The 12,773-nt window shown below is 41.8% G+C and overlaps 3 protein-coding genes across 3 annotated transcripts; all 3 read left to right on the plus strand.

Annotated features, from left to right (window-relative positions):
* Positions 1 to 251: 251 nt before the first annotated feature.
* LOC135610935 (uncharacterized) lies at positions 252 to 4,760 on the plus strand. Its single transcript, XM_065106040.1, has 8 exons — positions 252 to 582; positions 948 to 1,082; positions 1,189 to 1,245; positions 1,462 to 1,554; positions 2,229 to 2,307; positions 2,500 to 2,624; positions 3,861 to 4,004; positions 4,228 to 4,760. Exons 2-8 carry the CDS (start codon positions 957 to 959, stop codon positions 4,465 to 4,467), a joined length of 864 nt encoding a protein of 287 aa, XP_064962112.1. The 5' UTR covers positions 252 to 582; positions 948 to 956; the 3' UTR covers positions 4,468 to 4,760.
* Positions 4,761 to 5,485: 725 nt separating this feature from the next.
* Positions 5,486 to 7,686, plus strand: LOC135610936 (scarecrow-like protein 23). Its single transcript, XM_065106041.1, has one exon. The coding sequence runs from the start codon at positions 5,662 to 5,664 to the stop codon at positions 7,057 to 7,059; it is 1,398 nt and encodes a 465-aa protein (XP_064962113.1). The 5' UTR covers positions 5,486 to 5,661; the 3' UTR covers positions 7,060 to 7,686.
* Positions 7,687 to 10,208: 2,522 nt separating this feature from the next.
* On the plus strand, positions 10,209 to 12,635 carry LOC103982893 (uncharacterized). Its single transcript, XM_009399960.3, has 2 exons — positions 10,209 to 10,571; positions 12,197 to 12,635. Exons 1-2 carry the CDS (start codon positions 10,286 to 10,288, stop codon positions 12,430 to 12,432), a joined length of 522 nt encoding a protein of 173 aa, XP_009398235.2. The 5' UTR covers positions 10,209 to 10,285; the 3' UTR covers positions 12,433 to 12,635.
* Positions 12,636 to 12,773: the final 138 nt, after the last annotated feature.

Consider the following 12,773-nt stretch of genomic DNA (forward strand, 5'->3'; position numbering starts at 1 on the left):
CCATGGTCAAGGCAAATGTTCACAACATTACATAGGCTATTATTATTTTTATGAAAAATAATAAAATATTTGAAATATTTAAAAAATAATAAAATAAAAATTTTAATGAAGGAAAGATTTAAAAATAATAAAATATTTTTTAAAAAAATATATATATAAATATAATTTTAATGGGCAAAATGTTGAGGGTAAATAAGTCATTTAAATCAAGCTTAGGGAAGGACAAAGTCTCTCAGAAACCCGCCCGCAAGCCCTCGTCGTTCTTTCCTTTCTCCTCTTCCTGGCCGCCCCTTCACTCGTCTCTGCTGCCCTGCCCCGACGAAGTGTTCACTTTCCTCGCACCGACGAGGCATACCCTCCGCTCTCTCACCCTTTGGTTCCTCGCTGCTCAGCCATCGGCCGCTCCGACGTATTCGCGACAACGTGTTGCTCCACCGCTGCCTCGAAGCGGCCACTGTGGTTTGGTTTCCTCTTTGCGACGGTTGGGGTGGAGACCTGCCGCATACTGCTCGTCGCCACCTTCCCGACTTCGGATCTCCCTCAGCCACCGCCGAGCATTGGTCGGCTCTGCCACTGTTATAGGTAACCAGTTTGCAATCACCTGTGTAATAGTAGTCGAGTAAGCTCGTTATACAAGAGTAAACAGCAAGTACAGACAGTAACCTACATTCTTAATATTTCTCCAATCGACTAATTTCATTTAAATGCGACATGGAAAGAAAGCATAAAATCTTGTGTAAATTGTTTATATCTTAGTTATTTTCGATTCCTGCCACAGTTCTTTATCTGATCTATACAAAGTTGATTTGATCTTTTAGATTAGTTTAACTCTGGAATTTACTTTATTTGCGAGAGTAGTGATAGAGAATTCTATACATTGTAGTTTCTCGTTATTCTTTTTATATGATTAATGCTTTCACACTTTTTCTTCTAATTATTCTTTGTAGGGGAAGAGAATGGTGGGGCTGTCGGAGGGAGAGAAGCGCTTCATACGGGGCGGGATTGCACAGGATCTCCGCACCGATGGCCGCCAAAGACTCCACTACCGGCCCATATCTGTTGTAACAGGGGTCATTCCTCAGGTGAAAAGTTGCTGTTTTGTTTGAATAAGTATCATTTTTTATTCCTTTTGTTCCTTCCGTTTAGTAAGGAATATTTTAATCTCATATTTAATGTCAAATTCTGCAGGCAAATGGTTCTGCTCGAGTTAGATTGGGCGCAACCGATGTGATTGTAAGCATCAAGGTGCATTATCTGCTTATCCCATAGTTAACTTTAAAGTACTGTGTTAAGAGTAGGAGCCTGAAGTTTGTTTTCTCCCTTTCCTAGATCAAAATCTCAGAACTAATAGGTTAATATTTCTTGAGATCATCAATCATGGCATCCTATTCTTATAGTAGGTTATCTTTTGTGAATTTGTGCACTACTTGTGCATCTATTTTTCTCTCTTGGTTGATGCAGGCAGAATTAGGGAAGCCACACCCTCTTCAACCCGACAAAGGGAAAGTTGCCATTTTCATTGACTGCAGCCCAACAGCAGCACCCATGTTTGAGGTTTGTGGGTTTTTTTTATATAATTTCAAATATGTTCTTTTGTGCAAATTACCTCCTAGAAAATGTATGTCTGTGACAAGAAAACTACTTACAAAATAACTGGCAAAATAGAATGCAGTTTTGCATTAGGCTTTTTAGTACAATTACATGACATGTTTCGCAAGACACCAAAATGATAATGGATGCATACCAAATGAGATAGATGGAAGCTCTTAATGAAGTAAGTGCAGTCATTTGGGGAAAAAAAGAAGAGAGAAGCTATATACTGAGTGTAGGTTCGAAGGAGAGAATTTTGTCAGAGAAAAGCAGCGAATGATTAGATGACTTAATGGAAACTTGATAAATAAATTGAATATGTTTGGACAGACGGATAATGTTTATATTTGAACACTTGTGTGCCCTAAACTCATAACAAAAAATAGAGCAACTTTTAAAGTTTATATTTGAAACTAACAGATGATCAAGTGTCTGTCTATACTTGCATTAAGCTGCACTAAATGGAAGACATTGAATTCATCTAAATTTTAAAACATTAAGTTTTCCTTATACGAGAAGTAAATGTAGCCATTTGGAACAAATGTAAGATTTCAACTCCTGAGTTGAAAATTTATTATTGTCATAAATTTATTTGTGTTAGAAACTCTGATGTCAACCTGTTTATTGAAAATATTCAGGGAAGGGGAGGTGAAGAACTGTCTACAGAGCTCTCATTTGCTCTCCAGAGATGCCTACTAGGTGGAAGGAGTGGAGCAGGTATTCATACTCTAAAAATGTTGAATATTGATTATCATAACTTGATTCCCAACTTTTCAGAACCTCTCTCATTAGCTATTAAAATCCCCACAATCAAGTGCATTCAAGATACACTAGAAAACTTTTATGAAAATGAGAAGATCATGTCGATGGCTTTCTTTTTGCTGCTGATGTTTCAGAAGTGTATGTCAGGGGCTGGAATTGACCTCTCATCACTAGTCATTGTTGAGGGCAAGGTATGCTGGGATTTGTACATTGATGGACTTGTTGTGAGTTCAGATGGAAACCTACTTGATGCATTGGCTGCTGCTATCAAGGTAATTGTTCTTGGAAGAAGAAAAGTCAGCACCATGTATCTTTCTGTGACTACTAACATTTTGTTTGTGCTAACAAATTAATTTGTTATCTAATCTCAAGAGATAGGAGTTTTCTGATTGCATGACAAAGTCATACATTGTGCTGATTTTCTTATGTGACTAATTGGGAAGCATAAATATATTTCTGTGGCTTCTAGGATTTTGTTTATGCCTACTTGTAGTCATTGCTTTCTCTGAAGACTCAGTCTATTAGCTTACTACTCTCTGAGCATTATTCTATCCTTTCCTATTTTCTCAATAGTGCATTAAAAGAGTCTGACAGAACTCTTTAATAGACTTGTACTCTTACTGAAGAAAAGGATTTTTTCAGGAGGCTGAAGATAAACTCCTGCTGATCTCAAGCAAAGCATTCATTTTATGTATACACTTCAATTTATTATACATGAAATGCTTTATCGCCAATATCTTTTTAAGACCAAAGTTCGTTTTGAAGTGTTAAGGAAGTTGATTTTGTGCATTTCGTATTAGTTATCTCTCAACTTTTTAAAGAATACAGTAACTAACTGTTTTGTTAAAAAAACCTAACTATTTTGTCATTACATGTTTTGTTGGTTTTAAATGACAAGAATCTCAGTAGTTAATTAATTCAATTCTTACAAGTTCATGTTGCTAACCATTCTAATTTAGTTTGAGCTCAGAAATCAGGAATCTACTAGTCTCAACAACATACAAAATTTTGCATAAAAGAGAGTAGTAATGAGTTTAGAATGGAATGATCTCACAATCACAAAGTGGCTTTAAACTGTATATTCATTAAATGATTTCCGGCTGACTTTATGTGCTTCACCTCGTTGTGAACTCTGTTTATTGTTATCTTAAGCTACGGATCATTGTTACCCACTAAATGAGTATGAAAGATGATATTTAATTTTGGTGGTGATGATCCAATACGTAAAATTACGAACCCCACTTCACAAGGCTTCTGCTAATACAAGGTCTAGGGAGAATCAACTTGAATGGCCTTACCTTTATAAGCAGAGGGACTGTTTCTGTGGTTCGAATTTTAGTGACCCAAGTTGCAAAGAAACAATCTTTTGATTATGCCAAAGCTTGCTGTCTAATTAACGATGAACTAAATAAGATCCTTTGATCTAAACTATAAAATGGTGCAAAGTTATTGATGTCTTCTCGAAAGTTTCATGGAGCAGCAATTCTCAGTGTATACTTTCTTGCCAGGTAGCTTTGAGCAATACAGGCATTCCAAAGGTCACCGTCAATCTTGGAGCTTCACCTAATGACCAACCAGACGTCGACGTCAGTGATGAAGAGTTCTTGCAGTTTGACACTAGTGGAGTACCCGTCGTAGTGACTTTAACTAAGGTAAGAGAAATTGTTGCTATGGTTACCACTCTAGTGCACTGATTTCGTCTTTCATTTTTACAATTAAGAAAACAACATCCTTGTTGCCTGGATCCACATGTATGGACTTAAATAACCTGGCTACCAACCGTCAAACATGCAACAAATTGCTTGCAAGCTACTATGTCGAAACTAGTGTTTCATTTTGCATTGGTCATATATATAACGGTCAATGTTTTGTCAGGTCAGCAGGCACTACATTGTAGATGCAACCTCGGAAGAGGAGTCTCAAATGAGCTCTGCGGTGTCTATTTCCGTGAATCGGCATGGCCACATCTGTGGGTTGACGAAACGAGGGGGTGCAGGCTTAGACCCCAGTGTTATTCTTGACATGATATCGGTAGCAAAGCATGTCGGGGAGCAGCTGATGTCGTTACTGGATTCAGAGATTGCTGCTGCAGAAGCATCCGCCGAGGACCAGTAATTTGCTTTCTCCTCCCAACAGAAGAGAGCCTGACAAATGTTTGGTCACTTTCCTTCTGGCAGATCAATTTTCGAGTGTCAGTGGAAATGTTGGGGGAAGATGCAACTTCTGTCATGTTATCAAAGCTATTTACTCCTTAATATTCCTGCCCCGACTCTCGTAACCTTGCTGCAAAATGGTTCCTAATTTGAGACCGTAAGCTGTTGCTATCCCCATCAAGTGATGTTGTGTGGAGATTTTGCTTGAATACCATTTTTAACTAGAAGCAAGAAGAATCGCTTTGATAACTCTCATATGCTGTTTGCTTCGAAATAACTGTACATATCTTTGGAAATTGTGTATGAAATCAGTGATGTGATGTCAGGACAACACAACAGCAATGAAATATGTATGTGGATGAAATCAAACGTTGACTCGAAATAAATAAATAGAGACATGCATAAATAATTAGATATTTCACGTAATCATGAGGTGAGGTGGGAGGCTCAGCCAATGGTTACAATGGCCAACCTGGCTCTTCTTCGGTGGGCCCACTTCGGTGCCATTTTGTGCTTAACCTTGTCAAGATACATCATAAGCTCTCACTCACTCACCATCCCCTCCTCCCCCCTTCTCATCCTTTCATCTCACAATCCATCTCTTGTCTGTGTGAGGCTGTACTCAAGCCAGCAATTGCAGCCTCACAAGTGCAAGCAGCCGCTGCTACTCTCTCTCTCTCTCTCCCCCCCACCCCCCCCCCCTTGCAACGACTCGGCAGTGACCAAACGCATAACGTCGGATGCTCATTGGTCGATCGCAGGTGGGCCCCACTGGACCCACCGTGGCGAGTTAACTTCGGACTTGTGTTTTCGCTGGTTGGCCACTCGGTCGAGACATGGGATGGAGCATCCAGTCGAGATCCAAAGATGCGACTCCAACTGGCCTTAAGCCGTTTGATGAAATGAAAGCGAAAACAGATATAATAATGGGGGAAAGAAACAACTACGGGACGCAGATAAACCCAACAAAAAGGACGGCGACAGCCCGGGCGGCCGCTAGCTGACGCTTACACCGATTTGACGCCATAACAACACCATCTCCTTCCTCTTCTTCCTCCTCCCCCTCCTCCTCTACATCGAAGAGATCCTCCTCCTGCCATCTCTTTTGCTTCTTCGTCCAATTGCTTTCCGTTCCATATAAGATTTGGCTCTCGTGATGCTTCGGAGCGTGCAGCGTCGGCCCTCCATCAAGGCCAACGCCATGAGACCCAAGCGCCCCGAACGCGACCCTTCCTCCTCCTCTGCTGGCGGCTCCACCGCAGCTCCCGGCCACGCGACCCCTGGGTGCGGCGACGTCGAGGACGAGGACCGCGCTCGCAAGAAGCGCAACCAACACCAGCCTGAGATGGAGATCGTCGTGGCCGAGGAGGAGCACGTGGAGGCGGAGGGCCGGGGAGCTGAGTCGCGGGGCCTCCGGCTACTCGGCCTCCTTCTCCGCTGCGCTGAGGCGGTGGCCGCGGACCAGCTCGCGGAGGCCCGGGACCTGCTCCCGGAGATCTCGGAGCTGGCGTCCCCCTTCGGCTCCTCCCCCGAGCGCGTCGCGGCCTACTTCGCTGACGCACTGCGCGCCCGCATCGTGAGCTCCTTCCTGGGCGCTTACTCTCCGCTTGCTGCCGTGGCCGCCACCCAGCGACGCATCTCGCACGCCTTCAACTCCTACAACGCCATCTCCCCCCTCGTCAAGTTCTCCCACTTCACCGCCAACCAGGCCATCTTCGAGGCCCTCGACGGCGAGGACTGCGTCCATGTCGTGGACCTCGACATCATGCAGGGCCTCCAATGGCCGGGCCTCTTCCACATACTCGCCTCCCGCCCCGCCAAGCTCCGCTCCCTCCGCCTCACCGGCGTCGGTTCCTCCATCGAGCTACTCGAGGCCACCGGCCGCCGCCTCTCCGACTTCGCGGAGGCGCTCGGCCTCCCCTTCGAGTTCCACCCCTTGGAGGGCAAGATCGGGCACCTCGCCGACCCGGCCCCCCTTCTCGCCCCGCGCCACCCTCGCGAGGCCACCGTCGTCCACTGGATGCACCACTGCCTCTACGACGTCACCGGCTCCGACGCCGGCACGGTGCGCCTGCTCCAGGCGCTCCGCCCCAAGCTGATCACCATCGTCGAGCAGGACCTCAGCCACGCGGGCGGCTTCCTGGGCCGCTTCGTCGAGGCGCTGCACTACTACTCCGCGCTCTTCGACGCTCTCGGCGACGGCGCCGGCGCCGACAGCGAGGAGCGCCACGCCGTCGAGCGGCAGCTACTAGCCGCCGAGATAAAAAACATCGTGGCCGTGGGCGGCCCGAAGCGGACGGGGGAGGTGAAGGTGGAGAGGTGGGGGGAGGAGCTCAGCAAAGCGGGGTTCCGTCGGGTGTCGCTGGCAGGCAGCCCGGCGGCGCAGGCCAACCTGCTGCTGGGCATGTTCCCATGGAAGGGATACACTCTCGTGGAGGAGCACGGATGCTTGAAGCTGGGCTGGAAGGACTTGTCCTTGCTCACCGCATCCGCTTGGCAACCTGCCGCCGACGACCACGACGTGGAAGCCGACAGGATCCCTCACATTTCATAGAACCGTGAGCTTCTCTCGTCTAACAGTCACCATGTTGTTCCTCTTTATATTAGGATGTGGGAAGGGTGAAGCTTCTTGATGATGAGTGAGGGTGGAGTTGGCAATAATGGCAGATCGCCTCTGGGATCTGCCATTTCATCGTTCTGGCCGTGGAATATGTACAGTGGAATGTGGATGCTGCAGCAGCCTGCAAGTTCGTTCACTGGAGAAGTGAGTCTAAGGAGATGTGCTTCCTTCCTTCTTCATCCTCCTGCGGCGGTGGCAGCTGCGGAGATAGGAATGGGAACAGGACATGCATTATTCTGGAGTGCCACGACAAGACTCACAGAGAGGTACACAAAAGAAGGGTTGAAAGGAATAGCAACATGGCTTTGTCCTGAGATGGCCCAATCATGGCTGGAAACTGGCACGACCACTGCCACTCTCTGGCGATGACTGTTGCAGCAATCACTGGACACGGGAATCTGCAATGGGATCCACTGTGGATTTTGTTAGGCGTTGGCCTCTACGAATGCCCGGAGACAGTCTGAGAAGAAACATCGGAGTGCGAAAAATACAATACCACATTAAGTGCGGACAGACATTTCTTCTCAGCTCTGTAACACTTATTGCGCTGCATCTTTCTCCTCCTCCGCCTCCTTCTCCTTGAGTTCTTACTCCCCCCCCCCCCCCCCCCCTCTCTCTCTCTCTCTCTCTCTCGAACCATGTCCAAATACTCTGGCGTTCCCAGATAAGGTATGTCCATGATTCTTGTCTTTAACTATACTACCTTACGGAATAATTACAAGAAGTTTTAGAGTTTAATTTCAACCTAAGATATTTTATTTTTTATTATAAAAATAAAAAAAAATAAAAAAAATATACTATATTCTATATGGTTCATTGAGGAGTATAGAAACCAATATTTCATAAATCCGTCAGATGTCTCTTATATGCTTTTTGAAGTTTATATGTTCGAAAAGGATAAAATCTATGCTCGAATTTTTTGGAGCTCGTATACTCCAATTCCTCGTAGGTTGATTAAATGATTCCTTATTAACTTTCTTCTTTTACACTATTATATATTTTTAATATAATATTTTTTTAAAAAAATATTAAACTTATTGTTTGATCATTGGACATGGTATGGTGATTCAATAAATTAATTAGTGACTTCAGATTTTACGAGACTGATGTTCTATCCGATTTCGATAACTATGGTTACGACGTTGTCGAAAAAAAAAAAAGTTATTTAAGAAAAATCTCAGAATTTGTCGAACTATTCGTAGCAAATAGTTCGGATGAAGGATAGAATTACTTGGTGAGGGAGACGTGTGTTGCATGAAATCACACGGTGAGTGAGAGAGAGTGAATGGGTGAGTCGTCAATCTCGGCCGCAATGTCAGCAGCACAAGTTGAGCGGACGTCTCCATCTGCGACCTGCGGCCGCGGTGTCGTCCTCTCGCCGTGTCTCCCGCCATGTGCTGCGTCATATCGTCGAACACCTACGCAGCCCAATCATTCAGTCGTGGATGAGAGCCAGACCAGTGTGAACCAACCGCGCCCCGCCAGGAACCACGACACGGCTTTTCCCTATTGGATCCGATGCTGGGACCGAGACGGGTCCCAGCGCAGCCCCAATCAGCATCCATCTTGATGTAGGTGTCATTGGAATGAATACGACTCCTTGTACGCGTACCCACGATCCTCCCCTACGACTTTTCACCCTCTCGTCTGGGTCCTCGATCTGCGGGACCCATAGGTCGGGTTCCTCTTCGCGTTCGATATGGTAGTGGATGGGGTTCACCTCGACTCGACTCGACACGTAATTTGATAATATCATATGCATATCGAATTAAATACCTAATTATTTTATATTTCAAGTATATATATATATATATATATATATATATATATATATATAAGACATGAGAGACATTTCTAACGAAGATTAATTCAAGAATGAAAAAAAAAGATGAACTCTCTCCAATAAAATTAAACTACGATAAATTGGAGGATGAGCCAATAACTACTAAGTAAGAAAAATTGAGGAACAAAAACTTTCTTTCTCTTTTATTTTACTTTTATTTTTAATGCATTTTGTGTGAATGGTGAATAGATAGATAGGCTTTCCTTATCACAAACCACATGATTCTTGTGGTGGTACATAAGATGCATAGTTCATTATAAGAACATTGCAAAGTATCAAGTAAAAACTCTTTTTACAAGTGGATATTTACTTTTATGGGTAGAAAGGAGACTATCTATAAACCCCACTCATTACATTTACATAAACAAATCATAAACAAAATTGAAAATAAACACACAAGACTACATGTGTTTTCCACAAAACCAATCAAAATAGGCACTTCAATTAAAGACTCTTCTCTTTTGTGCTTTTGGAGGTCAAATATATCATAATTTGAGTCATGAAAATAATCTATCTATTTTAAAATGGCAAAATTACGCTGAGAAAGACATACATTTATTTAAAAAATATTTAATTGATAATTTTTAAAAAATAATATTTAGGTCTTAGAAGGATTTTATATTTATAAATTTTTTTTGTTTGAAGAAATTATTTTTGAAGATTAAAAAGATTATTTTTTTTATCACAAAGCTAATCAAGATGGATACTCTATTCAAGAATTCATCATTTTTATATTGAGATCTTTTTTGAGTTAGATGATCATAGTTTGAGTTATGAAAATAATCTATTTATTTTACGATGGTAAAATTATATTGAGCTCGACATAGATTTATAAACAAAATTTGATGAACAATATTTTGTAAATTTGCAAAATCTTTGGTTTGAAGAAATTTACTTTTGAAAATTAAGAAATGAGTGCTTTGCATTTTAGGGTCTTAAATAGTGTGATAAGGAAAAAAAAATATGTTGAGAGCTTTTAGGACATTTTTCTTCAAGAAATATAAATAGGCTGAATATAAATTTCAAAGGTCCAACACGATTTTAGACTTGATATGATTTAATCCAAATTATCTTATATTATGATTATTAATTTCATTTGAGAATTTTTCTAAGATGACGAATATGTAATTATTAATTTAATTTTAGAGAAAATATTAATTATGTGAATTTATTTATTTTTTGTTGAAATTAGAGCATATATTTCTTTTTTCCTTTTCGTAATTTCGTGCATATTATGTGAATTAATGTCCGTTACTCCCCCACCAAGTGTTCGACGAACGCAGTGCATTCGCTGCCAGGCGTGGGCGATCGGCTCTCATGTCTCCGTCGCCGCCTCAGCTCGTCCACCACAGAGCCGCTCTCCTCGCCTCGCCTCTGAATGCCGCCTTTAGCTTCAACATCGTAGGAGCTCCTGGCCCTGCTCGGAGGAGGGCTCACAGGCGGCTGTTCACTGCAATTAGCGCCATGGGTGGGGAAGAAACCCGGTTCGAGGTCGACCCCAGCAAGGCCCGGGAAGCATTGCAGCGGCTCGACCAGCAGCTCGAGTCCCTCGCGCAGCAGGAAGCCCTCCCGAAGAAGAAGCGGCCCTCTCCTCCTCCTTTAGGTACGCCTCCTAATTTCTCTAGGTCATATTTGTACTTTCCATTCGCTGTTTCATTGCTTTAACGCTTCAAATTGCATGGAGTAATCTGTGGTTTTGGATGAATTATATCATGTTTTTTGGTCAATTGCGATGTTTGCCTTTGTTCTTGTGTCGTAGTAAGACCAGAGAAAGGGGGCATTGGGTATGTCTCCAAAAGCTGCAGAAGTAGACTGCATACCTCAAAAGGAGATGAAAATCTCTGTGAATGGGACATATCAATATGTGTATAAGGAATTAATGATAAGCTTGTTGACTGTTAATCTTGAAATTGATTTTGCATGGTTGAATTGTGCAGCAAATTCTATAACAGCAGTGATAAGGAAAGAAAGAAAGAAAGAAATTTAAAAGGAGAATAATGAAAGAGATTGAAGGATAAGAAAGGAAGGAGGGAGGAAGGGAGAGAGATGAATGAATGTATTCATTTTGTTTGTCCTGGAAAGCAACACAGATGAGATGAATGTATTTTTTAAGGAAAATCTTAAATCAATATGGATATCAATTGAATGGCTGAAAATAAGTGCAAGCTGGCAATACATGACAGGATCTGATCTCTTCAGGAGGCTGAATTTCTCATAGTAGTACAAACTAGTGGGTTCTGATTTCAGTTGCTACTTCTGCATCTTGAGATAATAACCAGAGGATTTCTTTAGGAGACATGGAATGGCAAAACTATTTAAGGAAGTCAAGGCCTGAATTGCATATAGAGTTGATTGCATATTATAAATGCCAAAATGATAAAGATAGGATATAGAAGCTAAGGGATCGCTCAACTATCTGAAATGCGTTCATCATAAATTTCTGATTGTAAATGCTTCACTTAGAAATGTGAATTGTAGTTCGATTGAATCTAAATGATTATGGAAGATCTTGATATATTTTCTTGATCGCTTAATTTCCTATCCCTAATTGTTTCGTTATCATTGGTCATCAGAAATTAGTTAGACTGGTCACTGCCGAAACAAGGGGATATAGTCTAAGATCATTTGAAAATTATAAATGCACCAATGGCATGAGGTGCATAAATTGAAAACAAAGGTGCTGAGAGGGGAAGAAGAAGACCGAAGAGAATCCAATTACAAATGATAAGAGAGGTATGAGGGGAATTGTTGCATGACGCTGCTGTTATTAGTGTTCAATGGTGAATAGGGTTCATGTAGTTGTCATTAAATTGTTGATAACAACTTTTTCTAATTGTTGTTATTGTTTATAGACTCTATATTCGTGAGGACACAAAAAATAAGGATTTGGGTGGAAGTCTATACTTGCAAAGAAATTATTTCGAAGTACCATATGCTACAAGTCATGATTCTACCATGTCATATTTAATGGAATGATTGTTTTGTTAGAAGAAATAGAACCATCTAAAATAAGGTGATGCAAATAGTAAGTGTTTCCCTTTTGTACGATCCACTTCTATGACAGGATACGATGTGGAACTAATAATGAAATTTCAAGATAGCCAATTTGGTGTTCGGTTACATTTAGTTTCCTGGATTACAATTTCATGCACTACATGTTAGTGGTATTATAACATATTTCAATTTCTTATTCACCTTTAACAACAATTTACGTAAATGAAATTGCAGAGCCTATTCTAGACAGAGATCTGATAACCGGCAAGAGGACTGATGATATGCCAGAAGTGTCAGGGTCTTATCTTGCATATACTGCCGTTGCACTTGTCCTACTTACGGTTCTGAACAACATCTTGTTCAATGTGTTCATAAAACCATCTGTCGATGGAAACGAGCAAGTTTCAAAAATAGAAAGAGTACCTCTAAGTGAACCCACAGAGCAGCTTGTGCCGAAGCTAGTGGACTAATGGTGAGTTACATTATCATCTAGCAAGTATGCATCATATCAATAAGATTATAGTCTTACCAATACCACATGAATTTCCTCACTGAGACTGTTTTGACATGGATTCCATGTTCTATCGATGTCTCGAATTGCTGCCTTTTTCTTGAGGCTCTTTGGTCTCTGATTTGAATGGTCAATAAATACACTGATGGTTGCTTTTCTTTAGATGCATCATGGAGTAATGTTTATTGTATAAAAACACTTAACACAATCTACAAAGTCCATTGCAATTTACTTAGAAGATGACTAAAAGTCCAATGTTCTCTTTTAGTGTATGCCTTCCATCTGTTAGAGTTTATTGGT

The sequence above is a fragment of the Musa acuminata genome, chromosome BXJ2-4 (genome assembly GCF_036884655.1).
Source record: "Musa acuminata AAA Group cultivar baxijiao chromosome BXJ2-4, Cavendish_Baxijiao_AAA, whole genome shotgun sequence".
Classification (NCBI taxonomy): domain Eukaryota; kingdom Viridiplantae; phylum Streptophyta; class Magnoliopsida; order Zingiberales; family Musaceae; genus Musa; species Musa acuminata.